The 25991-nt window shown below is 40.5% G+C and overlaps 1 protein-coding gene across 4 annotated transcripts in view; it reads left to right on the forward strand.

Moving 5' to 3' along the window:
* The first annotated feature begins 5815 nt into the window (after window positions 1-5815).
* The window catches only part of ORC5 (origin recognition complex subunit 5), a 120570-nt gene continuing 100394 nt past the window's right edge, over window positions 5816-25991 (forward strand). For all 4 annotated transcript variants that reach the window (XM_077835770.1, XM_077835788.1, XM_077835780.1 and 1 more), the window contains exons 1-7: window positions 5816-5894; window positions 8112-8304; window positions 11644-11736; window positions 17324-17521; window positions 21287-21361; window positions 23974-24085; window positions 25450-25580. In XM_077835770.1, the coding sequence (XP_077691896.1) occupies window positions 8194-8304; window positions 11644-11736; window positions 17324-17521; window positions 21287-21361; window positions 23974-24085; window positions 25450-25580 (720 nt within the window). In that variant the 5' untranslated portion in view covers window positions 5816-5894; window positions 8112-8193. The remainder of the gene's footprint in view (window positions 5895-8111; window positions 8305-11643; window positions 11737-17323; window positions 17522-21286; window positions 21362-23973; window positions 24086-25449; window positions 25581-25991) is intronic.

Below are 25991 nucleotides of genomic sequence, written 5' to 3' on the forward strand. Positions count from 1 at the left end.
GTAGTCCTGCGTGCTCTTTTAATCGGGCGCCTGGGCAAACATGGGAGTGACTCAGCCAGGTCATTTCCCTTGTTTCATCTCATGGTGATTCAGTCCTACCGGCAGTGCGCTGTTTTTTAACCTCCAGCCAGCAGAAGATGATGGTTAGTCATCATACTGCCGAGCACCCAGGAGATGATGATGGCTAGTGGTCATACTGCACAGTCTGCTGCCAGCAAGATGTATAAAGATAGATGAAGTGGCTCAAAACAAGAAATAGACCAGATTTGTTTTGTATTCATTTTCTCCTCCCTCCCTCCTTCCCTCTGTGAAATCAACGGCCTGCTAAACCCAGTTTTGAGTTCTGTCCTTGAGGTTTTGAGTTCTATCCTTGAGGGGGCCATTCAGTTTCTCGCAAAGCCATCCCCTTTGTTGATTTGAATTCCCTGTAAACCAACCCTGTAAGTCATGTCATCAGTCGCCCCTCCCTCCATCAGGGCAACGGCAGACAATCGTTCCGCGCCTTTTTTCTGTGCAGACGCAATACCATGGCAAGCATGGAGCCTGCTCAGATCACTTTGGCAATTAGGAGCACATTAAACACCACGCGCATTATCCAGCAGTATATGCAGCACCAGAACCTGGCAAAGCGATACCGGGCGAGTAGGCGATGTCAGCGCGGTGACGTAAGTAATGAGGACATGGACACAGACTTCTGTCAAAGCAGGGGCCCTGGCAATGTGGGCATCATGTTGCTAATGGGGCAAGTTCATGCAGTGGAACACCAGTTCTGGGCTCGGGAAACAAGCACAGACTCGTGGGATCGCATAGTGTTGCAGGTCTGGGACGATTCCCAGTGGTTGCGAAACCTTTGCATGCGTAAGGGCACTTTCATGGAACTTTGTGACTTGCTTTCCCCTGCCCTGAGGCACAAGAATACCAAGATGAGAGCAGCCCTCACAGTTGAGAAGCGAGTGGCAATATCCCTGTGGAAGCTTGCAATGCCAGACAGCTACCGGTCAGTCGGGAATCAATTTGGAGAGGGCAAATCTACTGTGGGGGCTGCTGTGATGCAAGTAGCCAATGCAATCAAAGATCTGCTGATATCAAGGGTAGTGACCCTGGGAAATGTGCAGGTCATAGTGGATGGCTTTGCTGCAATGGGATTCCCTAACTGTGGTGGGGCCATAGACGGAACCCATATCCCTATCTTGGCACCGGAGCACCAAGCCGGCAAGTACATAAACCGCAAGGGGTACTTTTCAATAGTGCTGCAAGCACTGGTGGATCACAAGGGACGTTTCACCAACATCAGCATGCGATGGCCGGGAAAGGTACATGACGCTTGCATCTTCAGGAACTCTGGTTTGTTTCAAAAGCTGCAAGAAGGGACTTTATTCCCAGACCAGAAAATAACCATTGGGGATGTTGAAATACCTATAATTATCCTTGGGGACCCAGCCTACCCCTTAATGCCATGCCAAGTGCAGAATGGTGGTAGAATGTGCATTTGGATGTTTAAAGGCGCGCTGGTGCAGTTTACTGACTTGTTTAGACCTCAGCGAAACCAATATTCCCACTGTTATTACTGCTTGCTGTGCGCTTCACAATATCTGTGAGAGTAAGGGGGAGACGTTTATGGCGGGGTGGGAGGTTGAGGCAAATCGCCTGGCTGCTGGTTTCACACAGCCACAAACCAGGGCGGTTAGAAGAGCACAGGAGGGCGCGGTGTGCATCAGAGAAGCTTTGAAAACCAGTTTCATGACTGGACAGGCTACGGTGTGAAAGTTCTGTTTGTTTCTCCTTGATGAAACCCACCGCCCCTTGGTTCACTCTACTTCCCTGTAAGCTAACCACCCTCCCCTCCTCCCTTCGATCACCGCTTGCAGAGGCAATAAAGTCATTGTTGCTTCACATTCATGCATTCTTTATTCATTCATCACACAAATAGGGGGATAACTACCAAGGTAGCCCAGGAGGGGTGGTGGAGGAGGGAAGGACAAGGCCACACAGCACTTTAAAAGTTTAAAACTTTAAAACTTATTGAATGCCAGCCTTCTGTTGCTTGGGTAATCCTCTGGGGTGGAGTGGCCGGGTGGGCGGAGGCCCCCCCACCGCGTTCTTGGGCATCTGGGTGAGGAGGCTATGGAACTTGGGGAGGAGGGTGGTTGGTTACACAGGGGCTGTAGCGGTGGTCTGTGCTCCTGCTGCCTTTCCTGCAGCTCAACCATACGCTGGAGCATATTGGTTTCATCCTCCAGCAGCCTCAGCATTGAATCCTGCCTCCTCTCATCACGCTGACGCCACCTTTGAACTTCAGCCCTCTCTTCAGCCCGCCACTTACTCTCTTCAGCCCACCACTTAATCTCTTCAGCCCGCCACCTCTCCTCCCGGTCATATTGTGCTTTGCTGCACTCTGACATTGTCTGCCTCCACGCATTCGTCTGTGCTATGTCAGTGTGGGAGGACAGCATGAGCTCAGAGAACATTTAATCACGAGTGCGTTTTTTTCGCCTTCTAATCTTCACTAGCCTCTGGGAAGGAGAAGATCCTGTGATCCTTGAAACACATGCAGCTGGTGGAGAAAAAAAAAGAGGCAGTGGTATTTAAAAAGACACATTTTCTAGAACAATGGCTACACTCTTTCACAGTAAACCTTGCTGTTAATATTACATAAACATCATTTGTGCTTTCGTTCCAAGGTCGCATTTTGCCTCCCCCCACCACGTGGCTAGCCCCTCACCCCCTCTACCCCATGGCTAACAGCGGGGAACATTTCTGTTCAGCCACAGGCAAACAGCCCAGCAGGAATGGGCACCTCTGAATGTCCCCTTAAGAAAAGCACCCTATTTCAACCAGGTGACCATGAATGATATCACTCTCCAGAGGATAACACAGAGAGATAAAGAACGGATGTTGTTTGAATGCCAGCAAACATACGCTGCAATGCTTTGTTCTACAATAATTCCCAAGTACGTGCTACTGGCCTGGTATGGTAAAGTGTCCTACCATGGTGGGTGGAATAAGGCTGCCCTCCCCAGAAACCTTTTGCAAAGGCTTTGGGAGTACATCCAGGAGAGCCACAAATGCCAGGGCAAATTAATCATTAAACATGCTTGCTTTTAAACCATGTATAGTATTTTAAAAGATACACTCACCAGAGGTCCCTTCTCCGCCTGGCAGGTCCGGGAGGTAGCCTTGGGTGGGTTTGGGGGGGACTGCCTCCAGGTCCAGGGTGAGAAACAGTTCCTGGCTGTCGGGAAAACCGGTTTCTCCGCTTGCTTGCTGTGAGCTATCTACAACTTCATCATCATCATCTTCCTCGTCCCCAAAACCTGCTTCAGTGTTGCCTCCATCTTCATTGAAGGAGTCAAACAACACAGCTGGGGTAGTGGTGGCTGAACCCCCTAAAATGGCATGCAGCTCATCATAGAAGCGGCATGTTTGGGGCTCTGACCCGGAGTGGCCATTTGCCTCTCTGGTTTTCTGGTAGGCTTGCCTCAGCTCTTTAAGTTTCACGCGGCATTGCTTTGGGTCCCTGTTATGGCCTCTGTCCTTCATGCCCTGGGAGATTTTTGACAAATGTTTTGGCATTTCGAAAACTGGAACGGAGTTCTGATAGCACGGATTCCTCTCCCCATACAGCGATCAGATCCCGTACCTCCCATTCGGTCCATGCTGGAGCTCTTTTGCGATTCTGGGACTCCATCATGGTCACCTCTGCTGATGAGCTCTGCATGGTCACCTCTGCTGATGAGCTCTGGCCAGCGTGGCAAGCTGCAGGTGACCATGCAAACAGGAAATTGAAATTCAAAAGTTTGTGGGCCTTTTCCTGTCTGCCTGGCCAGTGCATCTGAGTTGAGAGTGCTGTCCAGAGCAGTCACAACAGAGCACTCTGGGATAGCTCCCGGAGGCCAATACCGTCCCATTGCATCCACAGTACCCCAAATTTGATCCGGCAAGGCCGATTTAAGCGCTAATCCACTTGTCACAGGTGGATTAAGGAAATCGATTTTAAGAGGCCTTTAAGTCGAAAAAAAGGGCTTCATCGTGTGGATGGGTGCAGGTTTACATCGATTTAACGCTGCTAAATTTGACCTAAACTCCTGGTGTAGACCATGGCTAAGCCAGGTTCTGGATAAGTGATTTCCTTTCAGTAGACTCACACATGGTGGTTTGGTAAAGTAATTACAAAAGCAATATTTTTCAAATGATGATGCCAAAGTAAATGTTCATATAGTTTGTGTCTTATTCATGCTTAGAGGTACTCTTTCTCTTGAAATTCTGATACAAGGCAAAATGAAACAGAAGCAATAACAGAGCAAGATCCTTTACAGTTGAAAATCTATCTTTGTCCCATTTGTAATCTAGTCACTGGTTTATGACTCAAATCCTCCAAAATTCACACAATGCTCTTGAATTGTAGATATTTTATTTTGATCAGCAATTTTGGTGCAGACATAGGTGAGAGAAATCCATGGAGCCAAACAACAGCTTAGCTGCAAATGGAGAAGAGGAAAAGTCATTTCAGCTAAGGTTGACTAACATTTGGTCAATATTTCCCCTCTAAATCCAACTTTTTCTGATGGCAGAATATAGCTAGTGTTGGTATTGTCCACCTAGTCGGTCCAATCAAGCCCCTTTTAGGTGTTATTCCATCATAAACAAAGACATGAAGAAATAAAGATTCGCCTAGCCTGGAGGATGGGACAGTGTAAGTGTAGCCTCAGTTTGGTGCAAAGACTGCAATTAGTCCATGCAAATTAAAACCTAGTTCTCTTGTGAACAATTAATAAAGATCCAACCTTTCTCTTTCAGGTAATTCAAAGTGATCAGGGCTGTCGATTAATTGCAGTTAACTCGCGATTAATTAAGAAATAATAATTGTGATTAAAAAATGAATCACAATTAATCGCAGTTTTAATTGCTCTGTTAAACAATAGAATACCAATTGAAATTTATTAAATATTTTGATGTTTTTCTACATTTTCAAATATATTGATTTCAGTTACAACACAGAATACAAAATGTACAGTGCTCATTTTATATTATTTTTATTACAAATATTTGCACTGTAAAAAGATAAAAGATAGTATTTTTCAATTCACCTCATACAGTACTGTAATACAATCTCTTTATTGTGAAAGCGCAACTGACAAATGTAAATTTTTTTTGTTACATAACTGCACTCAAAAACAAAACAATGAAAAACTTTAGAGACTACAAGTCCACTCAGTCCTACTTCTTGTGCAGCCAATCGCTAAGAGAAACACGTTTGTTTACATTTACAGAAGATGATGATGCCTGCTTCTTATTTACAATGTCACCTGAAAGTGAGAACAGATGTTTGCATGGGCACTTTTGTAGCCGGCATTGCAAAGTATTTAAGTGCCAGATATGCTAAACATTCATGAGCCTCTTCATGCTTTTGCCACCATTCCAGAGCCTAGCTGCTCCCAGTCTTATCATAGAATATCAGGGTTGGAAGGGACCTTAGGAGACCATCTAGTCCAACCCCCTGCTCAAAGCAGGACCAATCCCCAATTTTTGCTCTAAATCCCTAACTGGCCCCCTCAAGGATTGAACTCACAACCTTCACCCCAATGCTCAACCCACTGAGCTATCCTGCCCCCACCACATCTGCCACTCCCGGCTCCTCCCCAGCGCTCCCCGTCCCATCCCCCCATCTGCCAACCCCCGAGCTGCTCCGCCTCCTCCCCTAGGAGGCGCAGTCCCCCCCATTAAGCTCGGGTGTGGGCACAATATGGGCGCCGACACTGGGAGAGTTCAATGTCCTAACGCGCATGTGCACACAGTTGGCACGTGCGCATTCAGGGGACCCTAGGCGCAAGGTGCGCATGTGCACGGGCGGGCGCTCGGTTCGGAGTCCGCGGAAGGCGGCGTGCCGGGTCGGGGTGAGTGTCCGGCTCTGGCTGCTAGTGGACGGGTCGGGGGCTGGGAGCGCGCCTGCATCTTGCCTGGGCCCCGGGCGCCGTGAGCGGGGCGGTGACCGCGATCCCCTATCGGCGGGGGCGCGTCAGGGCTGCCCCGACACTGTAGGGCCCAGAAGGGGAGGGGCAGGATCCCCCCGAGCGCCGCAGTGTCTTGGGGGCGGAGGGGCGAGGGGCCCCCACGTCCTGGCGCAGCCGGGGCCAGGCTCGGAGTGGGCGGGGAGGGGGTTGTGGGGCAAAGACCTGGCGCGCAGGGGCACGGAGAGTGGGGTGGCCCCTGGTGGGATTGCTCGCTTGAGCCACCTTCCGCTGGCTGTTGGGCCGAAGTGTGGGCAGAGCTGGGGGATGTTTTTATGCTAAATCCGTCTCCCCTCCGCCCCCCGCATAGTGCTGGGGGTGTGGGCCTGGGCGGGATTGCTACCTGCTGCAAAGGTGTGGGGGATGATGGCTACTGCGATGGTGCCCCCGCGGTTTCCACCTGCCCTGACAATGATAGGGTGCTGGCGGGAGCAGGGGTACACGGTTGAATTCCTTCCTCTGAAATTGAAGGGGATAGTACATCTGCGGCATTAGTAAAGTAGCCGCCTATCTCAAAGCTTGCAGCAAAGTCTTGATATGCAGGGTCTGTTGTCTGGTGAGTCCTGGGCTTATTCGGACTCCTGAGTGGGGTATAACGTAGTGCCTTTGGGAGGTGGCAAAATAAGGTGATTGTATTGTCCTCATGCACTAATGCGATGTCATGACAGGCAGCACAAATAGTGTGATGTCAAGATGCACTTTCACACCATATTGTTTTTTTTTTTTTTTCCATGCTGAAGAAATGGGTGGCAAACCTTGAGAATCAGGATTGTTTGGTTCCCCCCTTTCCAGTCCAGAAACAGAGATGCTGTTCTTTTTTCTTTTGTTGTACACTAGGCATAACAAGATTTGCCTCCCATGGGTATTTTAAAGTTTGTAAAGCACTTGGTGTACCATCTTGACATTGGTAACTCACAGGTCAACCTCTCAGCTAATGAGGTATCTTGCTTCAACTAGTCCTATCTTAGCTTGTTTTTCTGACATCTCTTCCTGGATGTCCAGTCATCATTTTAAATTAAACATCACCAAAACTAAGATACATATATATTTAAGTCTTTCTTCTCAGGTTCTCCCCTCTGGCCATTTTCTTTATCAGTGTAGACAACACCGCTATTCTCCCTGTCACTCAGGCAGTGTAGCTTTTAGGTGTCATCTTTGACTGGGTCATTGTGTTTTTAATCTTGCTTTTTAAAAAAAACCAAATCTCTAAAATCTAGCCTTTTTTCCCTCTCTCTACTAAGTGAAGACTCATCAAAGCCCTCTTCCTGACTTGACTGCTGTAACTTTTGCTTTCCTCCAGTCTGTTCAGATTAAAGATCATTTTTCTGGTTTATCATTCTGATCACATTGAATCCCTCTTTGAGGTGTCCACTGGCTCCCCATTGACTTCCACATCAAATATATGTTTCTTATTGTTACCTTTTAAGTCTCTTCATAACTTAGCACCATCTCCTAACTGACTTAGTAACCTATTATGGTGTCAGCCCCTGCTTTTACTCTGCAAGTGTTCCCATCCCTTATCACCCACCAGTCAGCTGCTTGCTTAAACACCTCTATGCTTGCTGCCATGCTGCCCTTTATGCTTAAGGAAAACTCCCTGGTAATATCTGAAGAGCCACTATTTTATCCTTCATATCCTTCTATAAGGCTGGTCTCTGCTATGATGCTTACTGATAGCACCTTGCTAATCATGGCTAAGCAGATGACCAGCTGAGACTATTTCTCTCCTTTCCTTTCTCTACTCCTTTACTTCCTATCTACCCTCAAAAAATAAAGTAAAAAACTGCAATTCATGTAACTAGCAAAGTTGTGACAGCATATTGATTGCTCATTTGTTGTATCTACCCCTGTCCTTTTGTTTGTGTCTTTAAATTGTAAACCTTTCAGGGCAGGTGTTCTCTTTTTTTGTTTCTATTTCTGTATAAGGCCCAGCACTATTGGGCCCCAATCCTGAATGGGGTCTTTGGGTTCTACTGTGATATAAGTAATTGATCATCATTGCCCTTGGTTACAAAGTCTGATTATAAGAAGAGATTGTCACCTCTTATTTAGTTTACTTTTATTTCTCCACACAGGAAAAAATAACATTATTTTATTTTCCAGATCATCGCTTTGGTCCTTTTTGCCTCTTGGAAGGTGACATACATATGCAGTTAGATGACTGATGACAGAAACTTGAATCAAAATGCCTAATTTCGAACATCCAGAGTATCCTGAAGCTACCTTGCTTCACTTGGAAAGTATGGTGCCCTGTCGAGAATCCCAAGTGTCATCACTCATGTCAATATTTGGAGAGGTAGCTCTTGCTATATTGTGTATTTGGGTAGATCATAGATGTTCTACTAAAATGTTTGTTTTTATGGACAGGTTGAAAACAAACTTAAATGCATTATTACTGTGAGCTAGGCTAGCTGTTTACATTGTAATTTGAGATCTTGTATTATCCATCTTTCATATCAGCCTCTGGCTAGTAGGTGTCTGATAAACTTGGAAACACAAGATGCTCTAGCTACTGTAAACAAGGGGGAGCTTTATAGCTATTTTCCCCCTCCTGGCTGCTGTTAGTTGGCTTTCCATTACCAGTCATTCTTAGCTGCTGTGAGGTGGTGATAGGAAAGATCCTTGCCCCTCCACTCCTCTCATCTTTTCTTGGGTGGTCCTCCCATATGGATAACTCCGGTACCTGTCTTTGCTGTTGTGCTGGTAGCTTTCCCAACAGAAACAACATGAAACATGATTCTTGATAGCTTCATTGCTGCCTATAAGGCTCTGGAATAGCTGCTATACAACTTACCAGAGATTTGTTAATTTTTACTCTACTGGTGCTTGGCAAAGCTTTTGCAGTAGCAAAGGCAATGGCGCTTTTTATCTGCAGACTCTGGGAAGGCAGCATGGTATCCATTTACGTTCAGTTAACTGTGTAAATTGATGTTGATAGTTTGTCTGGTACCGCAATAGAGTTTTTTTTACAAGGTATATATAAAGCTTAAATACTGGATATTGATGTATTTATTGTAGCTATAAAGGCTGGAAGCTTAATTTGTTTTTAAACAAAAGCTTAAATTCTGCAGAATCTTTATGGCTTAGGCTGTCCCCATGTTTTCCAAGGAAAGCTTTCTGCTTGCCACTGGAGAGTGAATTTTTCAAGCATTGCCTTCAGGACATATTGAAGACTTATCTTTACTTGGGCACTTGTTTTGAAGTCATGACCTGAGTGCATTTAGTTTTATTATTCAGAAGATGTTTTCTGTTAACTTTGTGTCAGTTTGGGTTTCTCAGGCCTTAGCTACACTTGCACATGATACTGTAATAAAGCCTCCCAGAGCGCTCTGACTCACTCCCCATCCACACTGGCAAGGCACGTAGAGCGCTCTGACTCCCTGGCCAGAGCGCTGCTGTACTCCACCTCCCCAGAGGGATAAGGTTTGCTGCATATTGGGTGAGACGCTGAAGCATCAGTGTGAATGAGGAGTTACCTTAGAGCGCTTTGATTGCCCTCTGGAAATGTCCCATAATTCCACTAACTGAAGTGGACTCCCTTGTCTTTGTTGTGAACTGTGCGGGGGGGGCGGAGGTGGCTCTTTCAAAGCTCTGTTTCCGAGAGTGCGGGCTGCTTATCAGCTCTGAATAAAAAACAAACAACTAATGTTTGCTTTGAGTGAGTGAGAGAGAGAGAGGCGGGGGAGGAAAGGGGGTTTGTACTTACAAGACAGTGTGCTGACATACTCTCAGCACCCCAAAAAGCCACTCTCCTCCCCCCTCCCATACACACAACGCTCTCCACTCCACCGCCTCCCCATTTGAAAAGCATGTTGCAGCCACTGGGATAGCTGCCCATAATGCACTGCTCCCAGTGCAGCTACAAGTGCTGCAAATGAGGCCATGCCAGTGCACTTTCAGCTGTCAGCGTGGACAGACTGCAGCGCTTTCCCTACTGCGCTGTATGAAGGCTGGTTTGACTCAAAGCTCTCTACATCTGCAAGTGTAGCCAAGCCCTCAGTTAATTTAAAAAAAAAATGTACAGCTGCGTTAAAGCTACAATGGGCACATTTTGACAAAAAATAAAGATATCTTCAGAATGAATTGGATTTGCTTCCAGTCTTCTCCCTCAAATCTCAGTTCTCTCATTTTTATTTTATTTTTTTAATTTCCCCCCACTTCCTCCTTTTCATTAAATTTAAACTGCTTTGGGTTATCCCTTTAATCATAGGAACATAGGTTTTAACAGTCGGGTAAAATTTTCAAAGCATGTAAGTGATTTAGGCTCCTAAGATATTTACATGGTTTGGGTAAAATTTTTAAATATCAGCAGCTGAAAAAATGGCTGCTCAGGCTTTGTGAAACAATAGGAGAGCTTCAGATATTAATTTTTTATTAGCCCTTAAAATGATTTCTAAGTTTACCTTGAGAAATATAGCATGAATACTACTATACTGGGTAACAACCATGGTTTTAGGTATTATGGGTGAGGAGGCTTGCCTCCCTCTCTGTCCTTCTCCCTCTCCTTTCCTGTTCCAATATCTTCTGTCTTAGCCCTTTTGTAACTTGTATTTATCACTACATAATTTAAGAAATTACACTTTTTTTTTTGAGTTGTAAGCGTAAATTAATTGCTTTCCATTATAGAAAATATCTGGAGGGTGGAAGTTGATTTTCAGCCTTTTGACTCTAAAGGAGAGTACTTCTATACTACCGAAAAAACCCCCAAAATGCATAGTAAGACACAGAGCCCAGCTGTGCTACAGTGCTAAAAATAGCAGTGCAGTCTTTCCTGCTTGAGCTCTGCAAACTGGGAAAGGGGTAGGACTCAGGACCTGAGCTCCGGCCCAACCAGGAACATCTAAACTGCTATTCTCCATCACTGGAGATTTTTAAGAGCAGGTTAGACAAACAGTTGTCAGGGATGGTCTAGATGATAATTAGTCCTGCCTTGAGTGCAGGGGACTGGACTAGATGACTTACTGAGGTCCCTTCCAGTCCTACACATCTGAGTCTATGATTTTTAGTGCCGTAGATTGATCTTGTTTTTTGCAGTGTAGATGTACCCTTAAAGGGTCAAAAGCAAATACGATCTTAAGGCCGGTCTGACTTCTTTACACATGTTGAATAGTACTCTGCAATTAGTGCCATCATTATCAGTGGGACATCTTGACAAGTAAGCTACTACTCAACATGAGTAAAGGTGGCAGAATCCAGAACACTTTTTTTTCCCTAAAGAAGACATGATCTAACTCAGGTTAGCTAACTTGAGTTAAAATCCCAGTTGTCATTTTCTTATTAGTTAACAGATTGAAGTAAAGCCAACACACTACCTTGTCTTCACTAGAATTTTACCTCAGGTTAGCTAACCTGAGTTAAGAACGCACCCTTTGCCTAATGAAGACACAGCCTTAATGTTCTGGGAGTTTCAGTGGTGGCTTTAGGGCCTTTTTTGAACCCTGCTCTCAGGTTTGGAGGACCATAGAATCAATGTGATAAAATACCATGTTGCATCTTAATTGGAGTGTACTGTATTTGACTCTCTTAATTTAAAACAAAGCTTTTCTTCTGGCAGAAAACTGGATGAGGCAAAGGTCTCTAAATCTCAGAAATAAAGAGAATGTTAAGTATTAACATTTTTTTAACTTTTTTCTAGCGTCAGCATTTTAGCTTCCCATCCATCTTTATCTATGGACATACATCTAGTGGCAAGACCTATGTGATGCAAACTCTTCTAGAAACGTTAGAGGTAAGAATAAATTCTTATGAAATTCATAAAACACTTTGAGCCAATGAGGAATTTTAAAAAAAAAGAAAAAAGTTCCCAAACTAGCTACTTTCAGTTTGGTGGAGAACTGCAAGAACAATTTATTTTGCTCCTATTTCTTGTCTGTTATTCTTACAGTATCTCTCCCACTTATTGCTTGATGCCACATAAAACATCTTCCTTCTCATCAAGGCATTTTGGATGCTGCACAACACAATGCAAATTAAAATAGAATAAACTCATAAAATTCAAAATTGATAAAAGGAAATGTTCTGGAGTTGGTGGGTCTAGTACAGAAAGGTGGGTGAATGGTAATTAATAAAGGGCCAATGTTGATCATAATAAGCCTGGCTAGAAATTAAAAAGAACAAGCAAACAAAAAGGCTTTTTTTTTTTTTTTTTTTAAAGTGAGGAGTGGTAAACTAAGATGGCTGTCTGGACTGACTGCAGCAAAGACATCACTCACTGATCTGAGACAGTCATTTACAGATCACTTTTTTTGAGCTGAGAAATTCACCTTTAAATCTATTTTATTTGCATATAAAACTGTATTGGTATGCATGCTACAAATACTAAATACACAAATTTTACTGGTTGTTGGCTATTTGTATTACAATGATGCCTAGAAGTTCTGATCATATTCAAGGCACCACTGCACTAGGTGCTGTACAGTATATGAGTAACAAATTAATCATCTGGTAATCAGAAATGCAACATTCACCATTTTCTAGCCATTACAAAATTAAGAATCTGAATAACTCATGTGCAAAGCCATATAACTGCTTAAATAAATATATATAGATATAGTGTATCCTCCTGGTTAGCAAAATGAAGTACCAAAATATACTAACTGAAGTGAATGATCCTCTCTCTAGGAAAATTACTAAAGCACAAATGCAAAATAAGATTAAAATCAATAATTTAAGTTTTTTTCTGTTCACTGATTTAATTCATGATTTAAAATTAGGGCTCTCGAGCAATTAAAAAAAATCTTTAATTGCATGATTAATTTTAATAGAATACCATTTATATAAAAATTTTTGGATGTTTTCCACTTTTTCAAATATATTAATTTCAATTACAACAAAATGCGAAGTGTACAGTGGTCACTTTATATTTTTTATTATAAATATTTGAACTGTAAAAACAAAAGAAATAGTATTTTTCAATTCACTTAATACAAGTACTGTAGTGCAATCTCTTTATCATGAAAGTTGAACTTGCGAATGTAGAATCATGTATAAAAAATAACTGAACTCAAAAACAAAACAATGTAAAACTTAACAGCCTACAAGTCCGTTCAGCCAGTCGCTCAGACAAATAAGTTTGTTTACATTTGTAAGAGATAATGGTGACCTCTTCTTGTTAACAATGTCACCTGAAAGTGAGAACAGGCGTTCGCATGGCACTGCTATAGCCGGCATTGCAAGATATTTACATGTCAGATGCACTAAAGATTCATATGTCCCTTCATGTTTCAACCATCATTCCAGAGGACATGTATCCATGCTGATGATGGGTTCTACTCGATAACGATCCGAAGCAGTGCAGACTGACGCATGCTCATTTTCATCATCTGAGTCAGATGCCACCAACAGAAGGTTGATTTTTTTCTTTTTTGGTTGTTCGGGTTCTGAAGTTTCCTCATCGGAGTGTTGTTCTTTTAAGACTTCTGAAAGCATGCTCCCCACCCCATCATTCTCAGATTTTGGAAGGTGCTTCAGAGTCTTAAACTTTCGGTCAAGTACTGTTGCTATCTTTAGAAATCTCACATTGGTACCGTCTTTGCATTTTGTCACCTCTGCAGTGAAAGTATTCTTACAACGAACGACATGCTGGGTCATCATCCGAGACTGCTATAACATGAAATATATGGCAGAATGCAGGTAAAACACAGAGCAGGAGACATACAATTCATGGAAGCATGTCCTCTGGAATGGTGGCCAAGCATGAAGGGGCATACGAATGTTTAGCATATCTGGCAAGTAAATACCTTGCAGTGATGACTACAACAGTGCCATGTGAATGTCTGTTCTCACTTTCAGGTGACGTAAATAAGAAGTGGGCAGCATTGTCTCCCTTAAATGTAAACAAACTTGTTTGTCTTAGTGATTGGTTGAACAAGAAGTAGGGCTGAGTGGACTTGTAGGCTGTAAAGTTTTACATTGTTTTGTGTTTTGAGTTCAGTTATATAACAAAATAAATCTATGGTGAAAGCGCAACTTACAAATGTAAAGAGATTGCACTACAGTATTTGTTATGAGGTGAACTGAAAATTACTATTTATCCTTTTTACAATGCAAATATTTATAATAAAAATAATAGAGAGAGACCATTAGACTGCCATAATTGAAAGCTCGTTTTGCAAACCTGCAGTCGTGAGTTAAGAGTGTTTAAGAGCTGATTTGAGCAATCTGATAAGGCAAATAAGATGTCATATAAAATATGAGCTTTGAGAATCTTAGAGCTAGGCCAACCTAACTTTGTCCACCCTGTTGGCGTCTTTTACCTTGTTTTATTGATGTGCCTCTTCCTTTACGTGACTTTTTTTGGCTAAAAATTGCATCCTGTTTGCGCACTTAACCACTTGAATTTTTGTTGCATCGATGGTGGTGCTGGAGTAGACCCAGCCCCTCTCCCTTTAATTGGTTAACCGGTTAAATGATACAATTTTAATCATTTAAACAGTTATCTTTTTAAACTATATTTACATCTCTAGTTAGGATAAGTCCAAGAGAAGGCCTGAAGTGGACAAAAGTTTTGTATACTTAGTAACCATTACATCCTTGTGGGCATCTCCATACATGAGGGACTTAGAGCATGTTCCATTAGGTCCAAAGTAGCCTCTACAGCTTGTCTGAAGAATATCTATGTTGCCAAGTTATGCTACACTGAATTGAAACCATACACTTAGACATCAGTCACTTGACTTGACAACTAGATCTTTGTGCAGTTTGTGAGAACAGTTCTTTAAGTAGCAGTAACCACCATTCAAAAGACAATTTGTTTAAAACAATTTAATCTCCCATGAGTGAGGCTCTTCTTTACAGTACTCAAAAAAGGAGATAGGGATGCTTTCTACTAAACATTGTTTGCATAGGTTGTCAGCATGTATCCACACTTTCCCACATCCACTGAGCCTTTTATATGGGTTCTAATTAAGTGGGACGAGTGTAATGAGCTCAGTACCGGGGCTTCTATATATAACCTTGCATGCGAGGTTTGGTTCTGCAAGGAATGTGTGTGTCCTAGTGACTACTGCTTTCCAGAAGGTTTTGATGTTCAGTGAAGAAGAACATATATTTCCTGAAGAGTGAGGTTCTGTGCCAGCAACCTATTTTAAGAGCTACAGTTGCTAGGTAAGTAACCTTTCATTCCTTATATATATATATATATGAGTGAGAGATTCGTTCCATTTTTATTATTCTATGTTGTTCCATTAAGGCAGACAGCCTTAACTTTTGAACATTAAAAAGATACTGCCAAAATTGACAGGCCTAAAATTTTACTTAGAAGTAGCAGTAAAATCACCCCCCCTACACCTTTTTAATTTTAAAGCTCATTTTAGTGCTGAGATCTTTCCTCCCCCAACCCCCACAAAGTAATGGCTGAAGCTGTGGAAGAAGTCACAAAACTTGAACTCTTCTGCTGTAAACAAAATAAGAGCAGCTCTGGGTTTTCAGATGATTAGGGGCATGGGTTCTGGTGAAGTTTGTACATAGATCGTGCTGTCTCTCTAACTGGTCAGTTTCATTCCTCTGACCAGTCATGGAGTCAGGGTGGATTGATTTAAATCGCCAAGTGCAAAGCCTCAATTTAAATCTATTTTAATCAGCTTTTCTATTTGTACTTCAGTTATTTTTCTGAAGAGAGGTGCATTCTCATTGGTTGATACAACCATTAAAACATGTTGATTTACAGCCAAATAGAGCCTTAACACTACATTTGGTACTTCTTTTTGCTACTTAGGAGGGTACGCTGTAACTATATGCATTTATTTAAGAAGTTATATCTTAATATTTTCAGATACTTATTAATTGTACATTTTAGTATGTTAAAAATGGTGACTGATTTATTGCTTATTTACTATATAATTAACTTTTTGCTCATGATTTGTGTCAAGCTGCATTAGGATGGTAAATGGAGTTTAATTAAACACAAAACAGCATGTAAAACTTACTTTTTATTAAACAAAATCTTAAAAGTTTTGGATACATAAACTTCTCTAGTCAAAATGTTTCACATTTACAACTAAATGATTTATTAAACAGAGGGATTAACGGTAGTCAGTGAATTAAACTAATTATTTCAGGTCAGCCTAGAAAAATAATATAACAGGCTGACCTATTGTGCTATATTTATGAAGCTTGGCCACAAAAGTTAATGTTTTCCCACTGATTCTTTCTTTATATAGAAAAACAGTCTTCAACTCCGTTTTTCATAAAGGCCCATGGTTTCAGAATATTTTTTTTATTTAAATGTTTTAAGAAATAATATGTTTAGGCCTTCACATATTTTGTATTAAATTCACATTTCATTTTAAACAGGCTTATTTTTAAAAGAACTTATTATAATTTAAATAACAAAATAAAAAAGTCGTCATTTTTATAATCCACTCTGAAAGGAGTTAAATATGTAAATAACCTTATGGAAATGAGAATCTTATGTATTTCAATGCTTTGACTATACAGGACTTCACACACTGAAGAAGTACGAGTTGTGTACTGTGTTCACACAGACCTGCAACCCAAAACAAACTGATACAGCTAAATTGTAGCATAACCGCCTTGAAATGTCGATATAAATAATGCTGTAAGGTGATCTTAGGGCTTCTGTTAATGAAAAGTGTTGCAGAAATTGATTTGAGAAATGAAGTGAGGAGATGAGAACCTGAAATAGTGAAGCAGTCTTTGCCACTGTAAAAGCTCATGGCAGGAGTATCTTTGAATACACATCGTGCTATATGTAATGCTTCCAATCATCAGCACATTTTCACAGATAAATCATGGGTGCATGCTTCTGACAGTGCATTGGAACTATATATCAATACCTTGTCTCAAGAGCGTATGTGGAAGTTGCATTCCAAATATTTTTTTCTATTTAAACTAAATTCTAGATTTATTTAACATGAAACTTTACTGTCAAATGGAAGTCTGAGACCCAGACTGAGTCAGACGCTTTAGACCCAGTATGTGTAATAGATTAAAAAGTGTGTTTGATCAAAAATACATCCTGCTTTTTTCTTCTTGTGAGTTATTCTGAAGAGGGTTTTTTAAACATAATTTACACTGAATGTTTCATATTAGTAACTCTGTCACAAGATAATATGCTTAAAATCTGTTTAGTTGCCCTTTGTGGTATGTAAAATTTTGAATTGCTACACATATGATAATCCATTATTGATCATATTTCTGTAAATATTGTGTGCCTCTGGGGGTGATGCAGTTTATTCCTATGTCTGGGGAGCAAAGAAATTAGAATATTGAGCTCTTATTTTTAACCATTTAGATTATTTTTTATCATTTTGTATTTCTTTCAATATAATTGTCTCTCTCTCCTCCTTTTTTAGCTTCCTCATGTGTTTGTGAACTGTGTCGAATGTTTTACTTCGAGGCTCCTTTTAGAGGAAATTTTGACCCAGTTGCAGAACCTTTCATCTGAAAATAAACACGGTTCTCATGTGCCTTGTGACACATTTAATGATTTTGTACGTCTATTTAAGCAAGAAATTATTACTCAAGATCTACAGAATCAAACAGTATATATTGTAAGTAATTTTATTTTATTTAGCATTACTATCCCTCAGAATATTAGACGTTACTTGAAAATTGATATTGGAAGACAGGGCATTAAATACTGTGAAATGATCAATTGTATTGGGTAAAATGTTGCTAGATGAGGAGAATTACTTGATAAATTAGCGTGTTTCAACCCTGTTAATGGAAACAGATAGGAATTGGGGCGGAAATCAATTTGTGGGAATTAACTTGTCTCCTCCGGATTTATTAAAGGATGGTTTAAATTGAGATTGATGAAAGAACTGTGTACTGGCAGCATAAACTGGCAAAACTAATATTATTCTATTTGATTTCTGGGGTAAATCATTTAAAATATTTCAGCCCTAATTAAATCAGAGAAAATTAAGATAAATGGTTGCTGTCAGGCAAAGATTTCTAATCCAAGAACAGGTATTGAGCATGAAGACAAAATGATTTGTTCTATCTATTTGAAAGATGATGCTGATATGACTTGTATTTATTCTTACATTTAGAATTAGTGTTCTTTATAATGTGATTTAACAATGAAATTGTAGCAATATTAAAAAAAAAAAAAAAGCTAAAACATATAGCAAAAGTTATTCCATATTGCTTTCTGGTTGGGTTCATAACATCTGCAATTATAGGCTGTTGGTATTTGAGTGTGTGGGTGATGAGCCACTAGAGGTGCACCAACAACTACTAGCATACAACTGGTCATGTTATCACTATATATATTATCTGCTACAAAAAAGCCCAGTCTGATGTGTTGATCTGTTTTTTTTTTTTTTTTTAAATTGTGTACTACTGTGCCAGAAAAAAATAAGTCTGAAGAGGGAATCTCTTCAGTATAATAGATAACGTTTAATATTTTCATTAATAGTTTAGTAAGTCAGTTTGGGATGTTAGCCTTTGAGTATGTATTATGGTGCAAAGGGGCGATATAGAAAGTGACTTGGAGATTCATTTATATATCTTTTCAGTGACCTGGACCCTAGCTGTGCATTGTTAGACGCTATACATTGCTTAGTCATAACTGAAAAGGCCAAACCTATCAATTTGGATGTGGATTTGGACAAAGGCATTCCAATTTGTTTGCTTCCCACTTTATTATTAATTATTTGTATTACAGTGGCACATGGGAGCCCTGATCATAGACCAGGAACCTGTTGTGCTAGGTGCTGTACAAACGTGGAACAAAAAGCTGGTTCATGCTCAAAGGAGCTTACAATCTAAGTACAGGACAAGAGACACATGGATCTAGATGGATGGGGGAGTACAAATAAACAGTGAGACAGTGTTAGTCAACATGATACGCCATGGTCTCTCTATGCTAGCAGCCTATGGAAAACAGTTGCTTAACACATGCTTAATTCAAGTTTTTAGAACTTGATGCTAAACAGTTACAAGGGAATTTTGTTAAAGGAACACTAGTGAATATCTGGTGAGTAAAAATGCATGTGTTCCCTCTATAAGAAATTCTGAGTAAACTTGAGCAGTTCAGGTTTCCCAGAACAGATATCTTGAGTTCTGGTCCAATCAGACTTCAGTCTGAAATCTTGGGATGAGGTAATCTTTACTACCTGAATAAAACAGATTCCAATAACATGAGCCTTTGTGACTGGGGTACTGCTGTATAATGTCCGTCCCAGTTTTGTGTGATCATGAAATACCATTTTTTAAATTCGACATTCCTTAATTTTCTACCTAGTGCTCTTCTTCCATGAGCAATGAAGATTCATGCCTTTCAATGGTTTGGAAAAAAAAATCATAAATAAAACTTTTTGAAAAGAAGGAAACTCATTAATGAGAACAGAATAATATAATCCTCTACAGATCTGTAGTGTCATTACAGCAACAATAATCCAAAAGAAATAATCAACTTTAATATCAGTAGTTAAATTCAGTGTAGTAAGTGGAACATAAAATAAACCTTTGTTTTCCCTCTTTTATTCTTCAGTGAAGGTATTAATTGTGTTCATCTTAAGAATTCTTTAATGAATTATAATCCGCAATATTTTCACTCTGGGTAAGGCCTCCATTTCTCTCTTCAATATAGTAATTGTTTATATGCAGTTGTGCCCATTTAAAAAGTTAATATTTACTAATAGTTACCACATAGTGTTGTTTTTTTTAGTTATTTCTTGGAGCAGTATTAGGCTGCCACGTAATAATACAAAGAATCTTGTAAATCTCTGGACCTAATTTTTGAGGCCAAAATACATTATTATTAGAAGAAAATCAGACTCTTTACTCCTGGGGGAATTCTGCACCAAAAAATCTATAATTCTGTGCACAATTTTGGAAATTCTGCATTTTTATTTGCTAAAATAACACAATATAATCATGCTAGTTTCAGTTATTTTGGTAATTTATGTCAAAATATCTGTCAGCAAGTATGTCTGTAACAATACAGAGCAGGAAAAAAAGATTCTTGTAATTTTTTTTGACAAATAGATTTCTGTATTAATATGCCAAGTAAGAACTTTATGTAATTCATTTAAATTACAATACAGAACTGTATTTTCTGCCTCTGTCAGAAACAGCGCAAAGGCTTGGGGGAGTCAGGGGTAACAGAGGAGCTGAGGGAGAGGGAAAGAGCCTGGAGTGAACCTGGAGGGTGTTGGGTGTGGGTGGGAGGTTTTTCTTTGGGGCAAAGGCGGATTGTTAGGGTGTTGGGATGCCTCCCCCATGCAGACTCTGGCTGACCCCAAGCCTCTTGCATTGTCAGGCACATCTGCCCGGTCTCTGAATTCCTCATCCCCATGGGTCTCTTCAGCCCCCCTTCCCCATTCCTACGCTCAGCGCTGTCACCCTACTAGCTCCTGAGCCCATGGTCCAGTCTGTACCCCCCACTAGCCATTCTCAACCCTAATCTGTGACACATACCACCCCCAGCAGCCCTGTGTGACCCACTCTGTCCTAACCTCGCTCCGCCGGCAGGTGCTCTGATGAACTTCTACTCCTGCTGGAATTCTAGAGCACTGGGCTTAGAATTTTTGTATTTTCCCACACAAAATCCATTTTGCCTAAGTGCTGCGGTTCTGCCTCTTGCCCACAGGAGGCCGCTGTGGCGCTAGAACAGCCAGCATGAAGGCAGCTGGCTGTTCTGGTGCCCCAGTGGCCTCTGGTGGGGAAAAGGCAGAACTGCAACATGTCTTAGGCAAAATAAATATTATGTGGGAAAATACAAAATTATGTGAGACAGAGGAATTCTGTGCATCCACAGATGTGCATAATTTCCCCAGGAGTCTCTCTTTATGAACCTCAGAAGGATAGCTACATTGAAAAAAATTAAGCAGTTCCTCAAACACATTTAGTAAAGGGTAATCTTGATGGAAAAAAGTATTCTTTTGTAATAACATATTCATGCAATATCCTAATGTGTGGGGTATTTTAATCTTCTGAAAAAACATAATGCTGGATAAAAATGAAACTTTTAATTGGCTGCTTCCGATGTCATGGCTTTATGAATAATACTCAAATAAGTCACTGATGCATTTCCACTTCATAACTGCAGTAAGACATGACAAAGTTGGTTTCTAGGGGGTTATCACTTTTCTTGGATAGCTAAACTGCTAAGGCTGCTCCCATCACCCTTGAAACAGCAATCCCCCAGACATGCTCTGTTCGTGTCTTACCACTTAAGTAGTTACCTTTGCCATCCAAAGTTATGGGTGAAATGTGGCTCTATCTGCTGGACTAGAAAGTTTTTTAAAATCCACATAAAAGGTCAGAATAAAATTGAGTATATAATAAAATTTGTTTGTTAAAAGGTGCTGGATAAAGCAGAGCAGCTGAGGGAAATGGAGGCAAATGTGTTGCCAGGGTTTCTTAGACTACAAGAAATGGTAAGTAACTGGGTAAAGTATTTTTGATGTATATTTCATAGAAGTTAAAGATAGATACAGGGTATTAAATCATCTACCCATTCTCACTACCAGTGAACTCCCTAGAGTAGAGAAGTTTGGGTATAACTTTTTTTTTTTCCTGAAAGTTGTAACTTTTTGCAGAATTTTGGTCAGCGGCAGAACTCAAATCAGAATTTAAATATCACCATGGTCTGTCGTTTTGTGCTCTGTTTATTATTCCATTTAATATGTTGTCCTGTAAGGTCTGCTCTTTTATGCATTCTTTTGAAGCTGCTTCCACTGTACACTGCATCTTCTAAAATATGTATTGCTTTTTGAGATTACAAAATTCTGCCACTCTTCAAGGTTTTTTAATAGTTGCCAAAGAGTATAAAAATCTTGGAAGGACTGTAAGGTATATAAGGAGCAACTTCTAACTGAAAAGAGCTTTAGCATAGCTCAGCTCCTACTGTCTTGGTTAAACGGTAGCATGCTCTTAAAGCTTGGCAACTGGCTGTGTGGGGGTGCAAACCATCCTGAAACAGCTGCTTTAGTGGGAGCTAAACCCAAGTGTAGCGAGTGCGGGGTTGGACAGATGAACCATATTCCCAGAGTGTTTGTTTTTTTTCAATTTCTCCAGCAGTGTCTGAGAACCCTTTGTGATGGCCCTCCTGGAGACAGGTGCAAGGACTCTTGGAACATTGGTCATGCAATTGTGGCTAGTCCTGTTTTTATCACCCGCAGAGGCTCTCTGACTTTTGGTGTGTGTGTAACAATCTCTTAAGAGATTACCCTGTTGCAATAAGGCAAAGGCATTACTCTTTTGGGATTTTGTTTGGGATAGGAACAGAATATATTTTTCTGCTGCTCTTGCTAATGATTTAGGAAAGGACTGGACTTGAGTTAAAGCCCATTAAAGTTAGTGGGAGCCTTTCTGTTGTCCGTTGGGCTGTGTTGTTTTGTGAAATTGACTATTCCAATGGCTGTGGAAAGCTGTAGAGACTTGATGTGCTTGAGTTAGTGGATGGGACACTTTGTAGCTGTATGTTGATCTTGCTGGCAAGACACTTCTGTAGGTGCGTGTCAGTGTCACTCACTTTCTGCCTCACGTTTTCTTAGCAAATAACTTGTTTAAAGACCTAGTGTAAAATAAATGAAAAACGTGGTCGTTTACATTTTAATAAATATTTTTTAAATTGCTGATTAATTTGCAGCTGTAGAGGTAGATTAGAGAAGCATATCAATCCCCTTGCCTGTGGTGGGGACAATATTTAGGTAATTCATAAGCACTGGAAAATAAATAGATTGTTCCACCTTTCCCTTAAAGAATATCTTTGTGCAAGATGGAAACTGTATCCTGAATCATTGCACATCAGCCTATTGTAAATCTGTTTATTATATTTGAAGCTACCAAGAAACAGAAGTGTATGTAAGGAAGAACTGCATGCGCTATGCTTTTTCTGATAATCTGTGCTAGTCCCTTATTCAGTTGCACTTTCTGGAATCCATGTGCCACACTGCTTTTCTGTTTACTTCAGTGGTTCTTAATTTCTGGTGATTTTTGTATTGTGGAAGTAACCTGAGGAAACAGAATTTTTTACTTTTCAACTTATGGGCTGCTTCTAGAACTCTGAAATCTCTTCACGGAAGAATCATACTGGAAGGCATCTCTCTCTACTGCTGAGTTTTTAGTACAGTTGCAATCTACCTGCGGAGATTAAAGAATGTAGCATTATATTTGTATGGTATAAGATCAGAATATTTTGAGGATTGATTGGTTTACCTTAACCATGTAGTCTTCGTTCACTGAGCAAAATCTGTCCTAACAGTAATGGTAGATGAAGATGACCCCCACAATGACATGTGGAATAACGGAATTGCACATTCTATTAAAATTGTATATGACATGTGAATATGCTAGCCTGTTTTTCTTTTTTTAAAGTAAGCTCTCAGATATTTTAAAAAAAAATTAATAGGACATCAGAAATATTTCTCTCTCATTCTTAAATTGTGGGAACTGTGTAAAATAATTTTTCATATAGAAATTTTCTCTAATGACCAACTTAATATTAAGTTGGAACTTGCATAATGCCACAGACTTTGCTGAGGTGAAGGTTTAGTTAATTACCAGTCATAACCACATTTAAGATGGCAAAGCAATCAGTTAAGTACAGAGCTAACTTTGTAGTGTCATGAGTCAGATGACCTTTATAAATTAAGCCTGAGTGTGTTCCCTTCACAAAATTTTGGTCCTCCTTTACCTCCTCAACTTGTTCTGTACAATCTCCTAATGAAATTCTGGGTTTAATTATTGAAGTGAAATGTTGGCTTAATTTTGGGAAGGGAAGCAACTTCATATTGCCTGGTACCCCAGGTCCCTAGTAGCTTAAATGTCAATTAAACGGCAAGAGATATACAGGAATCCCAGATAATTATGAAAATTGCAAATGTATGAGCTCCTTGATTAGGCCACCAAAAGACTTATTAATATGCTAATAATTTGTGTTAAACACTAAATTTGATGAAATTCTTCAAATGAAAAATCCTAACACTTGTTCTTCTGATTAATATTTTAACATGCAAGGTGACCTTTTCCCTCTTTCTTCTTACAGTCAGACAGAAATGTCACTGTTATTTTCCTTAGTGAAATTGTGTGGGAACTGTTTCGTCCAAACACTGGATGCTTGGAGCCATTCACCTTGTATTTTCCTGACTACAGCATAGGTAATTTAATTTTTTTTCTACTTTTTTTGTTGAATGAATAACTAATATTAGTACTTTGGATCAAGGACTTTCCATCTAAGCATTTCAAACACCCAGGCCTGGTTTACATGTGGGGGGGAGAATCAATCTAAGTTACGCAAATTCAGCTATGTAAATAACATAGCTGAAGTCCTTGTACTTAAATCTATTCACTGTGGTGTCTTCACTGCAGTGAGTCGACAGCTGACGCTCCCCAGTCAATTCTGCCTGCACCTCTCGTTCCAGAGTCGACGGGAGAGCGCTCGGCGGTCAATTTATTGCATCTAGACTAGACGTGATAAATCGACACCCCCTCACACCACCCCCCCCCCCACCCCACCCCCGGGATCAATCACTGCCTGTCGATCCTGCGGGTAATATAGACAAGCCCTTAGTTTTTTTGTTAAGCAATGAGAGTAGGCTGAAGCTTCAGCTTTAAATCAGTTAGAAAATGTGACAGTTGTGTATGCTGGTTACTAGAATCCAGAAGGCAGTGTTTTGTTTTTTAATAACTAGAGGTGGCTTTGGTAAAATTACAAGCTCTATATTCCCAATCACCCTCTACTTAGGCATCAGAGATACCCTCCTTCTTAATTCATGTAGATTTCCAATATGGATCCCCTATCTCAAACCACACACTGCATGCTAACTAGTGAACTGCCCACCAGGGTCAGAGACTCCAGCCTTCTCATGTCCTCAGTTTTCCTCCCAGGGAACACCCATAACACATTTTGCTTTTGCATGCAGTCTGAGAACATACCACCCCCAATTATTATGCCACTTTAGTCTGCAAAGCCCAATCTACCTCATCCATTTTGACTAGAAATCCCATTTTACTTTTTTGTTCTTGTTTGAGAATTGTTTCTGGGGATCCCCATTAGTGAGATGCACATGGCTGTCACAGGAAGAGCTCAGCCAGCTGATGGAAGTACAGGAGCATCTTGGGAGATCTGAGTTTCTCCCCCGCAGCTGTGGTTAGCTGCAGATGTTGAGACTGTTTCTATATCCTTTGCCATTTTGGCAGCATATGGTTTAAGGCTTTTCTTGTAATTAGTTGTCAGTAAAGTTAGTGTGGTTTAGCGTTGTGATGGTGTTTAAGTTTAGGGGGTGTGGTGTGTTTTTTGGGGGTGTGTGTGGTTTTTTTTTTATGTTGAGGGAACTGGGCCATTTTTGGTTTTGTTACCCCTATTGGTAGGGTTTTCTTTTTGCTGTTGATTTGGGTTCTACTGTACAGCTGACTGTCATTGTTTGGCTTGTGTTGCACTTAATTTTTAAAATATGATTAGTACAATAAGACAATCGCCAGCTTTTTGGGAAAAAATTCAAACTTGTTTATATCTGAACAGGACATCTACAAAAGATTCTGTCCCATTATCATCCTCCAGAATATTCTGCTGATTTCTATGCTGCGTACATTAATATTCTGCTTGGTGTCTTCTACACAGTCTGCAGGGACTTGAAAGAGCTTCGACATCTGGTGAGGGATCCTCTAGATTTATTTTTCTTGTCCAAAATCTCAAAGGCTAGATTTATTGTTCAATTTGGATAAAGAGCATGTCATAAGCATATTGCATCAAAAGGTACTGGGCTTATTTAAATCAGTTGGTGAGGTATGGGTGTCCTTATATCCCTGGGGGCTTGTATCAGTCTTGTCTCTAAGGAGGGCCTCACCAGACCTGCAAAGAAACTGATCTTAAAAGAAAAAGGGAGAGTCAGTCTGACAGAAAGAAATACTACTTGCCACATATTTGACATTTTAAGTAAGGCTTTTGAGAGGTAGATGGCTAAAAATAAAAAGGGACGATTACCTGGATATTTCCCGGAGATAAACAGTCTGCATTGCTCTCTTCAATGAGATTCAGTATTTTTCCAGAGTGCGTCATGTTCA

The sequence above is a fragment of the Eretmochelys imbricata genome, chromosome 1 (genome assembly GCF_965152235.1).
Source record: "Eretmochelys imbricata isolate rEreImb1 chromosome 1, rEreImb1.hap1, whole genome shotgun sequence".
In the NCBI taxonomy this organism is placed as follows: domain Eukaryota; kingdom Metazoa; phylum Chordata; order Testudines; family Cheloniidae; genus Eretmochelys; species Eretmochelys imbricata.